General features: G+C 39.0%; 2 protein-coding genes across 2 annotated transcripts; both read left to right on the top strand.

The window, feature by feature from the left end:
* The first annotated feature begins 3,825 nt into the window (after positions 1-3,825).
* Positions 3,826-8,089, top strand: LOC146685250 (uncharacterized). The gene is made up of 3 exons (XM_085444421.1): positions 3,826-3,948; positions 6,449-6,784; positions 7,459-8,089. Exons 1-3 carry the CDS (start codon positions 3,909-3,911, stop codon positions 7,470-7,472), a joined length of 390 nt encoding a protein of 129 aa, XP_085300547.1. The 5' UTR covers positions 3,826-3,908; the 3' UTR covers positions 7,473-8,089.
* Positions 8,090-12,685: 4,596 nt separating this feature from the next.
* On the top strand, positions 12,686-20,603 carry LOC146685249 (polymeric immunoglobulin receptor-like). The gene is made up of 7 exons (XM_085444420.1): positions 12,686-12,755; positions 13,509-13,844; positions 15,622-15,966; positions 16,315-16,377; positions 16,983-17,084; positions 20,010-20,050; positions 20,135-20,603. The coding sequence occupies exons 1-7, from the start codon at positions 12,716-12,718 to the stop codon at positions 20,252-20,254; spliced, it is 1,047 nt and encodes a 348-aa protein (XP_085300546.1). The 5' UTR covers positions 12,686-12,715; the 3' UTR covers positions 20,255-20,603.
* The last annotated feature ends 597 nt before the right edge of the window (positions 20,604-21,200 follow it).

Below are 21,200 nucleotides of genomic sequence, written 5' to 3'. Positions count from 1 at the left end.
GTAGGATTAGAAACAACTTTAGAACTTAATAACTTAAGTTACTTAATAAAAAGACTCCTCCCTTCTACATCTAGAAGGGAGGAGTGTCGAGAATCAATGAATCAAACGTTCAACCACTCACAAATATCCAAGTCAATAACTGTACATCAGCAAAACAAGCAGTTTTCAGCTTATGTTTGTAAAACAATAAACTGTCATTTACAAATACTCGTCTCCAGAGTCGGAACAGAAGTATGAAGGCTTGTGAATATGCTCCCCCCTCTTTCCTGGAATAATGTCCAGAAGGAGCCGACACTGTGGGAACAGTTTCATCTGAAGGAGTTTAACAGCAGGAACATGAAACATGGCTGCTTTTGCTGTCGTTCTTGACATGTTATTGTGTAGAATCTGGACGTTGTGTTCATTTGTCGCTGAATTTGTTTCTTCACTTGTTTTTTTATTTGTTGGCCAAAGAGATTTTAGTCTGAATGAGACACGTTAACATGACAAATAAAGAATTCATGTTATCCAGGTTGTTTAGCCACAACATGATAATTATGATGATACAACAATGAAATCATGTCTGTAGATCTGTATTCTGCTTTATGTTACTAATCTGCCTGTTTCTAGAGCACTAATATTTTCATGTGGAGCTTCCCTGTTGCTGTGATGGGACTGATGCTGCTGAGGGAGGGGCCTCAAACGAGCTGTTGGTCACTGCTGGCACTCCCTTCTCATTGCAGGGCCACGTTAGAGTTCAAGTAGGACAAAACAGACAAAGAAGAAAACACTCGTAAATATTTCAGAAAATTTGGTGTTTTATTTATTTTTTTATTGCAAATATTGTTTAACAAGACAAAACTGCAAACTTCACATTTGTTTCTCACTCTTAACTGAAATCTTTCACTTACCAAACAAACACATCGCTCCTCTCTGTCTGTCCAGACACGTGGCTGCACTTCTGCTGTCATTTTGTTCGTATGTAACAAAGTAAAAAAGTGTACACATGAGTTTGTGACTCTCACTGAACTAACACAGCCGATCCCTCAGCGTGTTGGTGCTCTCTGCTCATATTAAATCATTTTTGGCTTTTTATAGAACTTATTTTAACATTTCACTCAAAAACAAACAAAAAAGTCACTTCAGGGGACAAACTGTGTTATATTTCATCAGGTCAATATCTGTGTGTTTGAGCTCCCTGCTCTGAGGGCAACTCTGAAACAGTTTTTTCCTCATAATCGTATAAAAGGAACTTTGATGTTCTGCTATTTTCATTTCATCTGAAACCCACACTCGGCTTCAATACCGTGGGATTCTTAACCACAGTGTTGTGTAAATTGTAGTTACACAAGAGAAACCAGCCTTCAGCTTCCATGTGAGTCTGCATTTTTCTTTTGTCTTTCATATAGTAAGCATGTTATATTTACAGAATCCTCAGGCATTAATAAAGTATCCTGATCCATTGAGCGGTGACGGTCTTATTTATAAAGTCTGAATTAAAACAGAATTTAATGATTTGCAAATGTCATAAACACATATTTTATTCATTATATCCAATAATTCTATTTTATTTATTTGGTTCTGTATTTTTATTCTGAATAGAACAGAAAACATAAAATGTTCACGCTGAGAAAATGAACCATTTTAAGAAAACTAAGCTCATTTTGAATTTGATGGCAGACGCAGGCCGTGTTCCTCGCTGAGCAGCGTCTCCTCTTCTTTGAACAAGATGCAAACCCCAAGTTGCTCTCCGATGCATCAGAGTGTGAATGTCATTAGAAAAGCACTCAGTTTAGAGACGGTGCTTGTGAGGTGAATGTGGCACACTGTAAAAAAAATTGTAATATAAAAGTATTTTACTGTGTATTTTATAGTTTTGTACTGTTTTTCTAGAATATTATTAAATTTACATAAATAGGCTGTGATTTTATATTTCAAATGTAAATTAATGTAAACTCGCTGTAAATGTAATAAAACATAATTTTCTCGTTTTTTAAATATATCTGTCTGTACATGAGCATATTTAGATTGTTCACATACTTTCACAAATGTATCACAATTTCACAAATATTTGTCCGTTATTTGAAAGATTGAACTGTTAAATTCAAATGTAATGCTATGGAAAAAAATATAAAATGATTCTTATAAACTTTTTTTACACCAAATAATAATAATAATTATTGTTATTTAGGGCGATCGTGGCTCAAGAGTTGGCAGTTCGTCTTGTAATCGGAAGGTTGCCGGTTCGAGCCCCGGCTCGGACAGTCTCGGTTGTTGTGTCCTTGGGCAACACACTTCACCTACTGGTGATGGCCAGAGGGGCGGATGGTGCGATATGGCAGCCTCGCCTCTGTCAGTCTGTCCCGGGGCAGCTGTGGCTACAACTGTAGCTGCCTCCACCAGTGTGTGAATGAATAGTGGAGATGTAAAGCGCTTTGAGGGTCACAAAAAGTGCTATATGAATGCAATCCATTATTATTTAAACCAACTGTTAACTGTATATTATATTTCTGTACATTTAAGTATTATTATTCATATTGCCGCATTCATTGACCTTGTTTACAGGTAATTTCATTGTTTAATCACATTAAAATGTTCCCAATTTAATGTTTAAAAACTCTTGGAAAAGGCAAAATCCCATGTAAAATTAGGGCAACAAACTGTATTGGCATTACTGAAAATAACTGTATTTTTACGAGAAAGTTCTTTTCTGTTATTTTATGGGATTATTTTGGCGCCCCAGCTAGAATATTACTGTTGTTTTAGGATTTTCTTTTTTACACTGCATGTTGCATATGAGAATCAGTCCATTTACCATTTAGTCTGCTGCTCAGCAGTGCTCGCTCTTCTTTGTTGTATGTTACATCTTTAACATAGTGTCACTCATGGAGACTGGCCCAGGAACAGCTGGCTCATGCAGGCATGTCATTGGTTGACAATGACGTCGGGGAGCGCTTGATTTTGTTTTGCTCTTTTTTTTATTGGTGGAGGCTGCAGTATCGTTCAGTCGTGCTCATTTAATCGTGGAAAGATAATCACTGAGCATCAAATCTGATTAATTGTGCAGCCCTGATGAACACAACAAACACCTGAAAGCATGAAACTGTGTGCTAATACTTTACACACGGGCTGTGTGTGTGTGTGTGTGTGTGTGTGTGTGTGTGTGTGTGTGTGTGTGTGTGTGTGTGTGAGTGTGTGTGTGTGTTTACTGTTCATTTCTACTGTCAGTGTGTAGTTGGTTTTTGTGTAGTTGTGCATGTTGTTGCTGACTGTTTAAAAGCTGTAAGAATTTTTTTAAAGTAACAAAGTAACACAATGTGAATCTTACAGGTCAGAAAAAACTGCAAAGAAAAACCTTACTGAGAAAAAAGAAGCTAATTTCACTCAAAGGCAACCAGCAGCTGCCGACGACTTTTAAGGAGGTATGGAATACCTCCTTAAACTCGCACTCACTGTTGGTAAATTCATTATGACATATGAAAAAATGACTTATTCTGCAAAACAAACAAACAAACAAAAAAAAACCTCAAAAGAAACAATTCCCCAGAGTTTTTACCAAACACAGGATACTTTGTGAAAACCAGGATTTACATTAGACCTCAGGTCCTGCTGCTCAAACCGCTTTCTCATTTCTCAGTTTCAACATGGTTGATACTTTTAATCACATCCTCCTTTTGGGTCTTATTTCCTCCTATCAGCCATAAGGTGAGGGAGACACATGAGGAGAGAGGAGTCGAAGCTGCTTGATAAAGTGCTTTGTTACATTGTACTCTGGAAGAAAAGAAAAAAGAGTGATGCAGAGGGGAGGAGTGTAGAGGTGCTGTGGTGTTTGGAGGAGGGACTCCTTCAGTCAGAGAAGTGAGGCGTCACAAGTTCCTGGTTTCCAGTGAAGAAGAAGAGAGGCAGCAGTGAACCATCAGAGCCTCATCATGAAAGTCCGTCACACTCTGATCTGCTGCTTCTTCCTTTGTGAGTACATTCACTTGTTCTTTCTGTCACTCTCCTTCTTCAACATGTTTCTGTTGTTAAACATGATGATCAGAGTCACTATGAGTCACTTTCATGGACGCTTCCATTCTGACTCTGGTTGCAAACTGCTCGGACTGTCACGGTTCTGGGTCAGTTTCCACCCAGTATTTTGAGTTTATTATGTTTTGGTTTAATTTTACATCAGGGATTGTTTTCTTGTTCTCTTGTTGTGTTAATGATGATGATTATGATGTTTATTATTAGAGTTTCATGTTTCTGTTTGTGTTTAGGATTTGTTCTTCGGTTGTGTCTGCTTAGTATATGTCTAGTTCCATGTGTCATTTTCTGTCTGTCTCTCAATGTCGAGTCTGCGTCTTAGTGTGATGGTTTCTTGTTCCTGTTTTATTGTGAAGGTCTGCGTCTCATGTGAGTGTGTTCAGTTTTACCTCTCGTCACCCATCTGTGTCTCCCACCTGTGTGTAATCTCCCTGTGATTCTCTGAGTGTATTTAAGTCGTGTCTTCTGTGTTTGTAGTTGCTGGTCCGTCTGTGTCTTCCACCCGGCTTCATCTGTGTGTTTCCCTGCTGTCAACCGCCAAGTGGTTCTGCTCGCTTTCATTCATGTTCGGGTTCGTGTTCTGTAGTCAGTTGTTCCCAGTCTAGTTTAGTCCTTGTTCGGTTCGCCTTTTGTCCATTTTTATTTTGTTTAATAAACCACCATCACACCTTTACAAGTGCCTGCGTTTGGATCCTCCTTTATTTTCCACACGGCTCATCTCACTCGCCGTGACACGGACACAAACCTCCTCCTGCTGCCAACAACAAAGAAACTGTTTTTCTTTCTTTTACTCCAATCCTCAGAGTTTGTTAAGTTTGAGGTTTAATTTTTATTCAATGTGTGAATTTGGATTTCTATTTAGGTTTTTATTGTTATTCTACTGTTTTTAATTATTGTTTGGTTATTATGGTTTTTTTGGTTGAGCTTCATTCTAGTATTTTTGAGTGTTTTCAGTTATTTTTTAATTATTTGAGTTCTTGCCTGTGTTTAGATTTTTATTGACCTGTAGACTAAAGCTTAGCCTCCCAGTTCTAGTTTGTTTTCTTCTTCGTTCAGGTCCAAATTTAGTCTGCTTTCTTAAGTCGACAGCTAAAATATTTTAGTGGGAAACTTTAGCTGGGCAGATGCCGACATCTCATGGGACTTTAACTGATCCCTGACAAAAAAACTGAAAAAACTAAAGTCGTATTCATCAGCTACATGATGGTTTCTATGTGCTCGTCAGGAGGCACCGCTGCTTTTAAACTGGCCTGTTTTGTGATTGCCTTTAGCCTTGAAGATTTAGGACTTTTCATTATAATCTTCCTCTGTTTCTCTCTCTTTAATTTGATCGCCCTTACGTCAGATTTTTCTAACAACGTGTAGAGAAGTGTGGAGATTTACTACTTATGTCATACGTAAAACAAAGTGTTATGAGTAAATAAAGTAATGGTTTCATCTTCTAATTTTTTTTCAGTAAAATTTCTTCCAATGCATTTTTCATAGCTAAGCATCCATCCCATAATACCAACAATAGAGGAATAACAAAATTCAAGCTGCTGCTGGTTTAACCACAACTTCCTAGTTGAGGGCTCACTCGACCAGTGACGGACGAGGCTGAATGTGTGTGTGTGTGTCTGTGGGGAGGTCAGTTTTTTTTTTTTTTTGGCTCTTTTGCATCAGAATTGTTGTCTAAAGGCAAAGAAAGATGCCCAACGGATTTACTTTACCAAATTGACCATCCCAGCCTTGCCTTAATGGTCTATTTGATTCACCTTTTATTGTTTATTTTATTTATTTATTTTCACTTGCTAGATACGGGACAGACTTGAATGAGGAAAAGAAAAGGGAGAAAGGAAGAGGGGAAAAAACAGTGGAGAAGAGGGACGGGGATAAATGGCAAAAAAAAACCCAAAAACCAACTAAATAAGCAGACAAAAAACAAACAAAAAACAAATACATCTATCGATCACCTGGATCACCTGTTGAGAAAGAAAAAAGAAAACAAGCAGAAGAGAACGAGAGTAATAGAATAAACAACATCACGATGATATATGGGAATATGACAGTAAATACTAAATATTAAACATTGTTGTGCAGCACATAAGATGTGGGGAGGTCAGTTAACTCATTCATATTCAGTCAGTAGCTACAGAAACTACACACTGACTAACATCAGTTCTACTGAGAGCAGATAGATGTGTGTGTGTGTAAAACGTTAAAGAAAAAGTGAAACTGTTGAGGCACTCTGTCAAAGGTTAAAGCAGTTAAACGAGCAAAGCGGGCCAATGTGTATCGAGGCAAAGTCTTCATCAGAGTCGCCTCTATGTTTTCTATTTTCAGTAAATTGTTGAAATGAAACAAAAACATTTTTCGTAACTTTTGGTTCGTCTGCAAACAATCAGACTGCAGCTTCTTACAGGAAGCACAAACAGTAACTGTTGATGGTTCATGTTTCCAACAGCTCTGCAGGATGGAAACCCTGAAGTCACCAAAGCTCAGTTTCTTCACTATGGAGTCATTGGAGGAGATTTGGAAGCTGGATTCTCCTTTGAGTCTCCAGGAACATGGAAGATGTTCTGCAGAGAAGAATGTGAAGGAGAAAACATTCTCATTAATACAACTGATGTCAGAGCTCAAACAGGCAGATACAGCATTGAATATGAACGGACTGGTTCTCATGTTTTATCTGTGAGCATCTCAAAGCTGACTGAGTCTGACTCTGGACAGTACAGCTGTGGTTTGGCTGGATCTTCATCATCACCTTCATTCACACAGTTCGTGATCGTTGTTGCTGAAGGTGAGTTTCTGTTTCAGCTGTGGAAATGTTTAGTTTCTGTTCCTGAAGCAAAGTTTGAGCTCAGTGTCTGTACAGTGATCCCTGTGAGCCAACAGCTCACACTGCTCTCAACACTCTGTTTCTAAGTTTGTCAAGTCTATTGTTAATTTTCACTGGATGGATGGAAACAAAAATCTCATTGGGTGATTTTTAAATGATTCTAAATAAGTCTAACTCTCACTCCACTTTGCAAAGTCCGCCTCTCTACATCTGATGGACTGTAGTTGTGACGGTGAACATTAAAGTCTGAGCGTCAGAGCCGATTATAGTCAGAGTACTATAGTGTATCTTTAATGAACACTCTGGCCTGTGAGTGACTCTACGACACAGGAAGCTGAACACAGACACAAAGAACCATAAATGACAACAAAACACAGCAAAGTGGCTCCATTGTTTTTGTTACAGACACGTTCCTTCCTGTAAGGCCTTTGTGACTGAGGCCTTACTCGCCAATTTCAGGAAGGGCAACTGGTGGGAAAAAGTAGCTTCAGTCAGCAGCATGAATAGACACTTTATGTACCTGAGCAGGTAACATGAGGCAGACGCAAAGGCTGATGGTGAGGAAGGATTGTAGGGATGTGTTGTTTCTGAAAGATGTACTCCTTCAGTGGAGAACTCTTTTCTCTTTTTTCCAGGAAGTCCACTATGAGAACTGGACTCCAACATGTGCAATGTAAAGGCTCAACCCACCAGGACATGGATCCAATCAGCAGAGACTTGGACCAAACCTGCTCTGCACTCACATCACAGGAGACTCTGGATTTGATCATTTTCCAGCCTCAGGCTGAAGTTTGTTCACAGACGCTGAAAACTGAGAATCGATAAAATACAGAATCCTTTCAAAATTACTGAATTACATAATTTCTATCATAATGAATTTGCTTCTTTATGTAAATGCAATAATGATCAAAACCAATCACAGCACAGAAACAGCTCTTACTAAAGACATCAGTGACCTGAAGATCCACAGTGACCACAGAGAGTCTCAGTTTTAGAGCTTCTCACTGCTGCCTTCAACATTGTTTATTAAATGCTAATTCAAAGACGGTTTAACATGTCAGGTCCTCGACTGACTCTCATCATATCAAAAGTTTAGAAGTTTTTATGTTTGATCCGGTAAATTCCATCAGGGGTTGGGTCTGCCTGATGCTCCTTCCTGTTACAATAGAGCTTTTCTTACAATAAAAAACTGCTGTTGTTTGTGCCATATGAATGAAAATTAAATGATCAATTGAAATAAATGAAGGGAAACATGTCAGAGCCGTTCATATTCATGTCATGTGTCTGTTTCTTGTTTAGAGTTAATCTCGGTTTGGCTTGTGTTATTCTGGCGTCTCTTTATAGGCGAGTTCTTTTTTGGGGAAGACCAAGCGCCCCCAAATTTCACAAGAGAACCCTTAAAAATAACTATATTATTATTAGTAGAGTTATTTTCTGAAATAATTTTCAAATGGTACAATTTCCTAACTTTCTATTGACAACAGTACAGGACAGAACAAAAACAGGTTTATGTCCAGTGTTGATGATGTCACAGCGTCTCACACAGAGGCTGTTTGTCATTAATAGTCTCAGTAAGACTTTCACTGCTGCAGCAGAAAGAAGATGCATCAGTGATGCACATTTAAAACACAATTTAACTCAGATACAGTTCAGACTGTCCTGATGATGCAGGAACATCATGTGACTTATAAAGTGTCTGCTTATTTTTATTTGTTCTCTAAATAGCGTCAACAACATTGTAACCTTCTGATCCACGAGTCTGCTGGGACATCACGAGCGTCCAGCCCAGGAGCTGATGTACTTTATTATTTTATTCTGGTGAAACTGGGCGTCAGTGTTTGTTTACAGCACAGCTGCAGATCCAAGTGACAGCAAGTCAAAATGATGTTACCTGTCTTTCCAACAGCCTGTATCCAGTTTGGTTATTGATCCGTTTTTATCCTTGTTTCACTGCAACATTGAACTTTTGGATTAAACTTCCAGGAAGGCTGCTCACGCTCAGGGAAGCATTTCCTTTTCAGGGAACAGTGTTTTATTTTTCTATATATTCATTTGCATTTCTTTGTTCTTTGTCAAAAATAAGGGCAGCATAACAACTGTTCATTTGCATTAAATAAAAACTGACAACATTGCTTTACATGTTTAATGAATTTTGAGTGAGATCAGAGCTCAAACATGATATTTGAAAACTATGATGTGATAGTTGGAATCCATGTGTAACAGTATCGTTTAATAAATGTTGTCAAATCAAATGTAGCCGCACAGGACAGAATTACTGGGCTTCTTAATGTGCATCTCTTATTGTTGGTGAAGACAGACTGAACAAAAATGTCTTTTTTTCCTCTTTACTTTTGCCCAACAGCAACCATACGGACTTATGCTGAACTTTAACAGCATGAGAGGAAATGTGGCAAATTAACAGAATAAAGGATAATGGAAAAAAAGCACCAGAGCAATAGGAGGGAGTAAAGAAATAAAAAAAATACAAGTACAAAATACGTCAGTGGCCTCTGACTGTACAGAACAAAATACAAAGAGCTAAATTACACAAGCCTCGTTTAAAAGGTGCGCAAGTGTTACATGTATTATTTTATAAACACGTACTTTCCACAGCAGTATCTCACTCAGGATATTGGAGCAGACAGATGATGTTGCAGCTTACACGCAGAAAATGTCCACTCTGTGCTGCACATGCAGGTCCTTTACATCATCTGGTTAAAATACTTTTTACCACTGCAATACACCAACGTGTTTCAACAAGTTATGTGCATATTTACAGATTTCTTACCAACAGTGTAATCAGATTACTTTTTTCAAGTAAAGTAAGGGATTACTATTGCAAAAAAGATAATTAGATTACTGTTACTTTCCCGTAAGCACGCTGCGTTACTCCGTTACTAAACCGTGATTTTGTTTGCGAGAGTGTGTCATCACAATCACGTACGCGAGTGACAACAGCTGTGTGCAGATCAACAGTGGATCATATATCGAGTGCGGAGAGAGTATGAGCGTGCAGCGTTTAAAGCGTGGAAGTACTGACCTTACTTTGACTTTGATTCCATAAGAAGTGACAAAAACATTAGTGTCCACTGTTCACTGCGTGGGAAGAAAACTTCTTTTTAGAGCGAAAAAAACCCCAAACGTCCGAGCAAGCACCGAGCGCGCTACCACAGGAATGTGAAACTCACAGAGAAACCCCGGAGTCCCGGACAAACCTCCACCCACCCCACTCCTGCTAAACAGGCGACAGTAGATTTAAGAGCGACAGGACTCACTGAGTCTTTGATTTTATTCATTTTCTGCTGTTTTACTTGCATCTATTTGAAAGAGTGAGTTTAAACACAAACAACTATTTTATTTTATGTGCAGGAATGTGCAGAAAATAGGTTTAAATTAAAGACTGTTGTATATAATTTAATTTTTGATTAATGCAGTGTAAATGAAATTAAACGATTAAAACAATTTTTAAAAGAGACTTTTTTTTAATTGATGACATTTTATATGATGGATTATGTATAAAAAATAGAATTGGGCTAAAGGTCTATTGCTTCATTAGGTATTCAGGTTGTATCATGTTTTTTAAAAGTAACTAATTACCTTTGAACATAAGTACTCAGTAAAGTAATGGGATTACTTTTTTGAAGAAGTAATCAGTAATTAATTGCTAATTACTTTTTTCAAGTAACTTGACCAACACTGCTTAAAAAACAATCACCTCTTCGTGACAGTCTCATCAAAGCAAAAAGAAAAACAGGAAGAGCCAAAATGCTTTTAAGGGGAAAACTGCAGTTAACTGTTAAACACTGCCCCCTGCTGACCACATTGTGCAACTACACAAACCAATAAAATGAACGTCTTCAAGTGCACACAACATGCAGATAACAAAAGAAAATGCACGGACAATACAATTAAATGACTCAACATACATCCAAACAAACTAACTTTTTAAAAACTCTCTTCACACTTTAAATGGATGCTTGCTTTACTAAAGTGGGAAACATTATTATCAATATTCACTCGCTTACACAAACAAAAAGCAGAAAATCTCAAAGAACAGTTTAAAGATAAAAGATGTTTCATAAAACTTTGATCTCATGAAAGTTTAAACTTGTCTGACCTTGAAAAAGAGGTCAAAGGTCAAAACTAATGTGATATTGGGAATCCCCTAATATCATTCACTATATGACTGCATGTTAATGCAACCAATGACATTAAGGAACCTTATTTTTAAACAGCATTCCTGTCATTCTGACGTTCAGATTAATATACCAATCCTGACCTTGAAGGAGAGGTCAGAGGTCAGACGTGACATGATATTTTAAATCTTCATGTAGCTTTTTTTTTGCCCCTTTACAGCTTTATTTTAAAAGCTACAGTGAAAAGTGACAGTAAAGCACAGGAGAGAGAGGAGACATGCGGCAATTTGAACCAACCCCGCCCTCAGCCGTGCGGCATGTGGTCGCATGCTCAGCTAAACCAGCGACCTTCATATAGAGCATTATGCTGACATTACATACCACACTTTGAAGCATCATGGTTTCTCATTTATAAGAAGTTTTGTCAATTTTCAACCGATAAATCATTAAGTTGGCTTTGAAGACCTCGGTGGAAGTTTCAATGGATTTTCAACATGACCCCACTGTACAAACTTTTATGTGAATTCATTGAAAACTTTGTGAGCTCTCGTGCTCACAGACAGAATGACATGCACATATGCAAACACTACCAAAAACCTTACCTAAACTTCAGAGTTTGTGGCACAGGCACAGAAAATGGGGAACTTTTCAGTATGCATCGTCATTACAGACGTCGCAGCTTTGCACAGGGTGAATTAGCAGAACTCAGTTTACGAAGTTAAGTTTCCTTCATTTTATTGTGAAACGAGTCACTCCACCGTTTAAAAGTAATATTTAACAGGACAAAGTTGTATTAAAAGAAATTCAAATTCTTTTCCCGTGGTGCAAATTAGTGGACAGTAAAGCTGCATTAATGAGAGCAACCACAGCAACCCCGAGACACTAAACTTCATATTTACCAAAGAAACCTGAAAATCTAAAATTGAATGTCTTCAAAGTCTCAGCAGTTCATGGTCAGTGGAGATGTTTCCTCTTTGTTATTGTGAGAATAAAATAATTCTCCATGTAACAACAGCACAGATATTAACTGTCCCCTCAGTGCTGTGGAGCAATAAGTTTGTCAAACTTGGTCAGTGTTGACGTTCAGCTTCCTTTTCTGCCACGAGCTGACCTCAGACGCATCAACAGGAAGTCGAGCTGTTGCAGCTGTTATAGACAAAAAACAGCCTCAATGCAACTTTTTGAAATGGACCAGAATGATCCTCTATCCTGGGTCTTTGTGCTGGCTGTCATGTTAGTTATGATGTAATATTTAAGTCTCATTATTATGTCCAGTCAAAATGAAACTAAGTTAATTAAATAAGGAATTATCTAATAAAAATATGAACACAAGATTCCAAAGATCTTTAATGAAGGTCGGACAGACTTACAACCTCAGAGTCAGCAGGTACTGAAATGCTGTGAAGTCTCAAGAACAATATGTATAAATAACAATGACACTTATGATCATTTAAGAGTTTTAATATTAGAAGAAGACTAAATGAATTTTAGCTGAGGTGGAAGAATCAGCTGGACACATCATCACATTTTAAATTAGTGATGTGAATTCTGGTTTCAGGGATAAATGTAAATGTAAAGGTGCATGAATGAGCAGGAAGCCCTGCAGCAGACTCACAGACGGATGCAGAGGGGAGGAGTGTAGAGGTGCTGTGGTGTTTGGAGGAGGGACTCCTTCAGTCAGAGAAGTGAGGCGTCACAAGTTCCTGGTTTCCAGTGAAGAAGAAGAGAGGCAGCAGTGAACCATCAGAGCCTCATCATGAAAGTCCGTCACACTCTGATCTGCTGCTTCTTCCTTTGTGAGTACATTCACTTGTTCTTTCTGTCACTCTCCTTCTTCAACATGTTTCTGTTGTTAAACATGATGATCAGAGTCAGCTATGAGTCACTTTCATGGACGCTTCTTCCATTCAAACTGCTTTTATTCATGATTCCATGGATGTGTTTGTGGCCAGTATGGACAGAAGAAACCATCACAGTGAGACATTCATGGACATGTTGCTGCTCACTTCAGGACTTGATAACATGTGAAACCATCGTTTCAAACACAGCTCATTACAAGTGTTTGTTACTTCCTCAGAATAAACTGGACAGTCAGTCAAATAAAGGGAACAAACTCAGCCTGCTGCCTTCAGAGTTTATCGACTTGGCTGAACTTTAATTTGACTAAACTAAGACAATCTGCCTGCAAACACTTTGTTCCTGATAACTCAGATGAAACAGAATAAACTGCCTCACATCCTGCAGCCAAATATAAACTGTGAGTCATCGCCTAAAACCAAAGTGTGAATAACTCAGTGATGTTAAACTTTTAGTTTCCTCTTGATCACAAACAGTTTAGTGTCAGAGCTCTAACAGGACTGAATGTGGATCTTTGTTCTGATCAATGAGGAGAGAAAAGTGAAACAGAAGATGATGTTTAAACTCTGAGCTCTCAGTGTTTCACATTCAGACTCTAGTCTCAGTGTGTCTGTGTGTGGATGCTGTGATCAGACTGCAGCTTCTTACAGGAAGTACAAACAGTAACTGTTGATGGTTCATGTTTCCAACAGCTCTGCAGGAGGGAAACCCTGAAGTCAACATCAACAAAAACATTTCATTTGGAGTCGTTGGAGGAAATCTTACAGCTGAATTCTACTTTCATGCTGGAACATGGAAAATGTTCTGCAGAGGAGAATGTGAAGGAGAAAACATTCTTATTAATACAACAGATGAGAAGCATCAACGTCACAGATACAGCACTGAATATATAATTGTAGAATATTTTCCTGCTTTGTCTGTGAGCATCACACAGCTGATCATGTCTGATGCTGGACAGTACAGCTGTGCTGTGGCTGAATCTCCATCATCAGTTTCATACAAACAGTTTGAAGTTGTTGTTGCTGAAGGTGAGTTTCAGTCTAAACTGTGGAAATGTTGATTTCTCTGCTTTGTCTCTGAAAGTCTGAAGAAAAGTTTTGTGAAACTGAGTTTTTTACTTAAACTTTTTATCAGTTTTCACAGTCAGTGACTCTCTGAACAAAACTCCTCTTTACTAAACTGTTTCTTTAACTCTAGTCATGTATATAAACTATGGAAAAGAACATTCGTGCCATAATCTCCATCATGTCAGGATGATGTGAGTGAATCGTGCTGCACAGAACAGAGCAGACAGACACATTTATTTCATCAGACGCTGTGGTGGAGGGTTGTGGGCAGGAGACACTAACAGCTCTATATGAGATCGGCTAATATGATATCTGAGGTCTCGTCTAAGTGATCAGCTGATCTGCTTTCTGTGGTTGAGCTGGACGTCATGAGCATGAACTAAACTGTGTTCAGTTTCTGAGTCTGAAAATGGAAATCAAAGGTTTGTGTGTAAATTAGAATTTATCTGTTTGATCCATGTTTGTATTGCACAGGATTCACTGAGGCGTTCTTAACCTCACACTATTCTCATGTTGCTGGATTAAATTTGAGGCTCTGCTCTGTTGGCACAGTGAGTCCTGGTTCATGTTCCAGTGATGATGTTGGGTTTTTGATTCCTCTGATCACCTGCACAGGAACTGAAGCATTCAGGGTTAAAGCCTGAGTTTCCTAAACCACAGTCCTGTGTGGACTCACTGAAGCTGACATCAGCATTAGCATGAAGCTTTTCACCAGCTCGCTAAGTTAACCCCTTCGTTGCCCGTGTGTTCACATGAAAGAGGCGGGAGCAACATCTGACCAATCAGAAACATGGAGACATCAGAGCAGCTGATTTTAAGAAGGAAGATAAAACTATAAAGAGGTTAAACACACACAGTAATACAGACTAAAGTAAACTGTGTTAAAGGCCTGAATGAACGCTGCCATCAGTAAGACTGTGAACGAGCTACTGGATTAATAAAGTTTAGGTTTTTGAAGTGATCAGTGTCTCAGCTCATTAAAACACAGAGAATCTGATGGATCATAATCAGCATTTCATTAAAGTCATGTTTAAAAGAAAGGTTTAGTTTTTACTCTTTCAAATGCACCTCTTGTTAGAGTTGTGTGCAAATCTGATGTGAGGTCATCGAACAGCTGCTTGTTTTAGGATCAGATACTTTGATTATGAAACAATAAAACTGCAGTAGAAAAAAGAATCAGGGAATAAATTTGTATTTAATAATTAATATTCCTTCAGGCATCAACAAGGAGAAGCAAAGACATTAAACACCACCATCTGCTCTCAGAGGTCTCGGTTCCAGAGATCTGATTGGACAGTAGGTTGTGGTTTCCTGGTGATCTGTGATCTGGAACATAACCTGCTCTGGAGCAGATTAGCTTAGCATATATATTAGCACAGTGATGTAAACGGGTAATAAGTGAACCAGCTTCATATTAAAAAACACGATTAACCCTGAAGTTACGTGGACAAGATTAAATCCTGCTTTGTACAGTAAACACAGTAAAACCTCCAGAGTGACACTAGCAGAGTGTCTGCATGTGTCACTGTTTTATGATGATGTTGTGATGATGGCACGAGGAGGTCGGGCTGAAGCTGAACAATTCACTTCAAATCACTGTTGAACTCACTGTTCCAGCCACAGACTGGTTGAACTGGGCAGCTCCCAGTGTAACTGTGGGTCAAACTGGAGTTATTGTGATCAGACTGCATCATCTTCAGCACAGATAGTAACTACTGATCGTTTGTCTCTTTAACAGCACTGCTGGATGGAAACGATGATCAGCTGAAACACTTTGATAAAGAAACTGGAAGCTCTCTCACAGTCGGATGTTCCTTTAATCAGGCTGGAAGACAAAAGTACCTCTGCAGAGGAGAATGTGGAGAGCATGAGGTTCTTCTTCAAACAGATGGTGAAGATGATTTCAAAGACAGATACAGAATTGGATTTAGAGGAACGTCAGAGGAGAAATATAGAGGAGGAGGAATTCTGTATGTGACGATCACACAGCTGACTGAGTCTGACTCAGGACGGTACAGATGTTCTCTGAATCCAGCTGCTGGTCAAGGTTCATTCAGAGACTTTGAGATCAACGTCACAGATGGTGAGTTTTTAGTGACATGACTCCATTTTTTATGTCTTTGTGGACTCGAAGATTTCTATTTCTTACTGACAGCAATGATGTTTTGTCTAAAGGCCGTGTTATATTTAGCTACTGATAGTTATTTTGATATTGATCACTGAAAAAAAGAAAAAGAAAATACAGTTTTGAAACAGAAGGATGGTTTTTTCAAAATTTTCCAAAATATTCTAATTCCACTCAGACATGTCTTACTTTGCCACAGTGGATTATGGATTATTTTACACCTTGTGTATGAAAATGAGCAAAGTTTTAAACAATAACATTTCACAACCACATCTAAATCAAACTTCACTCTCTGACCTTCTTCAGCAGTCGTCCAATCAGCCTCCTCACCTTCACTCACCACTGAGCAGTCTGAGGAAACATCTGCAGGTACATCTGCCTACTGGTTCAAGAGATGGAACTTTTGAATAATCAGAGTTCATATTTTAGGCCCTGAGCACAGTTATGAGTTTGTTGTACGAATGTCACCATCCAGTCAAACATGCACATGATGTTCTCCATCACAAACACAAGAAAAGGCAGATTACAACATAAATGTTGTTACAAAATATTTTACAAAAATATCTTACATGATCTACTCTAAAGACTTAGTAACTCAAACTACAGCTGGTGTAACGACCAGAAAGAGTGAACAGTATTTATTCTGGTAGTCAAATATTTACATATGATGAACTCACTCCATTAACTTTCTATGAACTGTTGTTGCTGCAGAACCTTTTTTTTCTGCTCTTTTTTCTGGTTATTCGTGACATTCTAGGCTTTTCCTTTGATGGTCATCAGTGGAACAACTTCCCCTCTTTCTACCTTCAGTAAACACGAGTTGGAACTCATGTTTCCACATGCAGAGAAATGCTGGATGCTCGTTGCAGACACTCGTCTGTTAGTTTAGGATGATTCAGTGATTCACAAAGCAAACAGGGAGCCAATCATCAATCAGCAAATCAGACTGAAACATCGTTTTTCTGCTGTCACAGGTGTGCTGCTGCATGTGATCATCACTCCATTCATCATCGTCGTCGTCGTCCTCTCATCACTGGCTGTTCTAATAATCTGCATTAAGAGGAAGAGCGACAGAGGTAGGACAACAAAGACACAGCAACAACAGAACTTTCCATTTACGATCAAACACTGAAACTAATTTTACGTCACTTGTCAAAGCTGCAGGGAAACATAAAAATATTTTCCCTGACTTGTTCTTTGTGACTCGTCTGCACGCTTTGGTTTGAGGACAGTGGAGAGACTGATGGACGTTCGGCTGCACTGAGGGCGATTTCAGGAGGACTGAGTCCTTCTCTGTTTCCGTTCTGACTGCTCAGTACTCTGATTGGCTTAGTGAGAGGTGGAGCATTCAGGAGGAAGGACACGATTCACTGCTTCGTTAAATTATTGATTTAAATGCAAAGAAATATTAAGGGACCGCCCTTCATTTACTGGTGCAAAATGCTGTGGTATGCTTTTATCTGGTAAAAGTTAAGCTGGATATTACTCTGGTTCTGGCCTCCTTACACTGGCTTCCAGTTGAATTTAGGATCTAATTTTAAATCCCTTTACTGGTTTTTAAATCCTTACATGGTCTGGTGCCTGTATATTTGTCAGATCTGCTCATTCTCTCCTCGTTCGCTCCAGTCAGCTGCTCAGCTGTTGCTCTCAGAGGAGACCGAGCGTTCTCCATCGTGGCCCCGAAGCTTTGAACTGTACTCTGCTACTATGCCGTGTGCTTCAGTGTTGGTCTTTAAATCCAGGCTAAAAACTCATTTTTATTAACAGGCTTTTGACTCAGTGCGTAACTGACTCTGTTATTTTTTTATATTTATTGTTACGGTAACTGGAGGGACTCAAACGCAGGACTCCTCTGCTCAAAGGAAGAACAGAGGCTTGAATCACCAACACCAGGTGAAATGTGCGACAGTGACAAAGTGCTATACAAGAGTGCGGGGATCAGGGCTCCAGGAAGTCCACAGGGAAAAGCAGGGGAACACTCTCACTCACACCAGAATCTCTGTAAGGACCAAGGACAGGCCCCGAGTGTCCGTACACAGGGGAATGACGTTAACACAAGAAGCAAAAACCAAGGCAACTAGATTAGTAGTTTCCTCACCAGGACTTCACTGGCACAAGTCAAGCAACAGTACAGCCAAGAGCAGTAATATGAGTCAACGGCGGGAGCCCAGGATGAACTCCGCCCAGGTGACAGAGGAAGAGAGAGAAAAAACGAGAGCAGAATATTTCTCAGGCAGATCTGCTGAACTGATGTACAGCACAAAGCATGATTTAAAATTGATTAAAAAGTAGATAAAATCAGTAGTTAAAATGTAAGTTTTGAAATTTAAGCTTAAAGTGTGGATTTGGTGCTTTATTCAAATGCAGCTGAGAACAGGTGAGTCTTCAACCTGGATTTAAATAAACTGAGTGTTTCAGCTGATCTGAGGCTTTCTGGGAGTTTGTTCCAGATATAAGGAGCATAAAAGCTGAATGCAGCTTCTCCGTGTCTGGTTCTGACTCTGGGAACTGATAAAAGACCGGATCCAGATGACCTGAGGGATCTGGAAGGTTCATACTGGGTCAGGAGGTCACTGATGTATTTTGGTCCTAAACCATTCAGAGCTTTATAGACCAGCATCAGAACTTTAAAGTCTATCCTCTGACGGACAGGCAGCCAGTGTAAAGACCTCAGAGCTGGACTGATGTGGTCCACTTTTTTGGTCTTAGTGAGGACTCGAGCAGCAGAGTTCTGAATGAGCTGTAGTTGTCTGACTGATTTTTTAGGTAGACCTGTAAAGATGCTGTTACAGTAATCAAGCCTACTAAAGATGAATGCATGGACTAGTTTTTCCAGGTCCTGTTGAGACATCAGATCTTTTATCCTTGAAATATTCTTGAGGTGATAGTAAGCTGACTTTGTTATTGTCTTAATGTGTTTTTCTAAGTTTAGGTCTGCATCCATCACTACACCCAAATTTCTTGCCTGGTTTGTGGTTTTTAGATGTATAGATTGAAGTTCTCTGGTGACCTGTAATCGTTTTTCTTTGGCACCAAAGACTATTACTTCAGTTTGTTTTTGTTTAGCTGGAGAAAATTGTGGCACAACCAGTCATTAATTTCCTCGATGCATTTACCAAGAGCCTGTACAGGGCCTCGGTCTCCTGGTGACATTGTGATATATATTTGTGTGTCATCTGCATAGCTGTGATAGTTTATTTTGTTGTTCTTTATAATCTGTGCCAGTGGGAGCATGTAGATGTTAAACAGAAGGGGTCCCAAGATGGAACCTTGGGGAACTCCACATGTCTGCTCAGATGTGAAGTTACCTATTGATACAAAGTATTTCCTGTTTTCTACGTATGTCTTGAAGTAAGCACAAAAAATACAAAAATGAAAAATCCCTTTAAGAATGCATCAGGTATTCGTCTTTTCCTGTAGAAGAGGAGACTGTGCACAGATTTCATGAGTTTAAAATAAGATATTGACTCAGGTCTTAGTAAAGCAGAGATGTGAAGAAGTGGATCAGAAGTATCAGTACATATCTGGGAAACTTCAAGGTCAAAGAAACATCAGGAGAAAACAGGAAGACAAACAGGATCTGACGTTCAGGCTCATTGAACAAAACACAGGCGTTCACCACAGACGACTAAATGAGCCTCCGATTGAAACAGTGACCTGGTTATATCTGCTTGTATCTATGAGCTGACTGCTCACTGTGACCTCAGTAAACTCTTTCCTGCTGCAGCCAACATGCTGAACTGAGCCTTTTAAAACAGGAGTGCACAAAGCAACAGCTGACATTACAGCAGATTATTCCATCTTTAACATACAGTCTATGCTTTTTACTACTGAGCTGATAGAGTGAACAATAAATAAATTGATAGATTTATAAAAATCCAGATGGCAGACTGCTCATAACCAAAAAAATAATAATTATGAATGATCTCTCGTATTTCTTTGTCACGTGCACTGAATGATTGTTCCCTCTAACAGAGGAACATCCTTTGTTTGTTCCACAGGTTTGAGGACCAGAGGAAACTCAGAGGGCACAAACATGGAGGTGACTTTCTTTCTAGCACAAATGATTTAACCAAGTCAGAGTCTTTTCTTTTTATGTGAAGAAGACAGTTTATCTCTGTTTCAGGACGTCCACTACGAGAACTGTACTCCAGGTTCTACACGTGAAGACTCGATCTACCAAAGCCTCGATCCAGCCGGCAGGGACCAGGACCAGACCTACTCTACACTCACACACCACACATGAGACTCTCTGGATTCACACCTGGGTTTGTTTCAGTGCATCAAAGACACAGTTTGTACACAGACTGGATGAATCTGCTGTGAATTCATCCTCAGTCTGTGCAGTTTCCTGTCTGTGGTGCTGACTGTGTCTCTTGGAATTTGGATGCTTATCCTTTTTCATTTAGTTTAGGAAGTTATGATGTTTTATTTTTGGTTTGATTCGTGTACTGTCTTATTTTCTTTGTTATGTTAGCCTTCACTGACCCTAAAGAGAAATTCAGCTCCATGAACTTTATCACTTTTAAAATGAATAAATTTGAAATCATATTCAGTAAAAATGACACACGTGTTGTTTCAATACAAGCAAAACCAGCACTTATGACATGTGTCACAGTCAGCAGATGCAGACTGTGTGGAGTGGAGAATAGAGGACCCGAATGCAGACAAAAAAGCATGGAGACATATTAATATTAACTGAAAGTGTTTATTATAGCGGATGGATTAATACAAACCAATGCATGAGGGGAAATGAGACAAGAATAAACAATAAGATTAGAAAATCCATCAAAGTAACCATCACAGTGAGGTCTCCTTTCAGGGGGAAAGAATAAAGTCTTTAACAGAATGAAGCCAGGCAGCAATAGGAAGATGATTCCCTTTATTGCCTCATTCAGAGTGTGTAACAGTGGGCGTGGATCTGGAACAAACATCAGGTACATCAACCGTGGAACATAATGCGAACACTGACGAGGATAAACAGATAAACAGATAAACCCTCAGCCTTACACTGGAATTCAGCAACACTTCAAATGTTTCCAAACACATAAGTTGCTCTCTCTCAGTCTCCGGTAGGTCACAAATATCAGATTACAGCTGATTTATTTATTTAATTTGTTTAATATTAAACTTTACTCTGTCAAAAGATTTTTTTTCTGGGTCTCAGGAGGATCAGTTGGCTGAGTGTGACA

The sequence above is a fragment of the Copadichromis virginalis genome, linkage group LG20, assembly GCF_057382275.1.
Source record: "Copadichromis virginalis isolate Kocher_CV1m ecotype Utaka linkage group LG20, C_Virginalis_male_GT1.1, whole genome shotgun sequence".
Classification (NCBI taxonomy): Eukaryota; Metazoa; Chordata; class Actinopteri; order Cichliformes; family Cichlidae; genus Copadichromis; species Copadichromis virginalis.
Note: the sequence above shows the minus strand (reverse complement) of the source record. Positions and strands in the feature narration are given on the sequence as shown.

Excerpts from the sequence above, each read along its gene's own strand:
- LOC146685250 (XM_085444421.1), top strand. The coding sequence starts at position 3,909 with ATGAAAGTCCGTCACACTCTGATCTGCTGCTTCTTCCTTT. Across the intron at positions 3,949-6,448 it reads GATCTGCTGCTTCTTCCTTT|CTCTGCAGGATGGAAACCCT; the intron begins GTGAGTACATTC and ends TGTTTCCAACAG.
- LOC146685249 (XM_085444420.1), top strand. The coding sequence starts at position 12,716 with ATGAAAGTCCGTCACACTCTGATCTGCTGCTTCTTCCTTT. Across the intron at positions 12,756-13,508 it reads GATCTGCTGCTTCTTCCTTT|CTCTGCAGGAGGGAAACCCT; the intron begins GTGAGTACATTC and ends TGTTTCCAACAG. Across the intron at positions 20,051-20,134 it reads CAGAGGGCACAAACATGGAG|GACGTCCACTACGAGAACTG; the intron begins GTGACTTTCTTT and ends TCTCTGTTTCAG.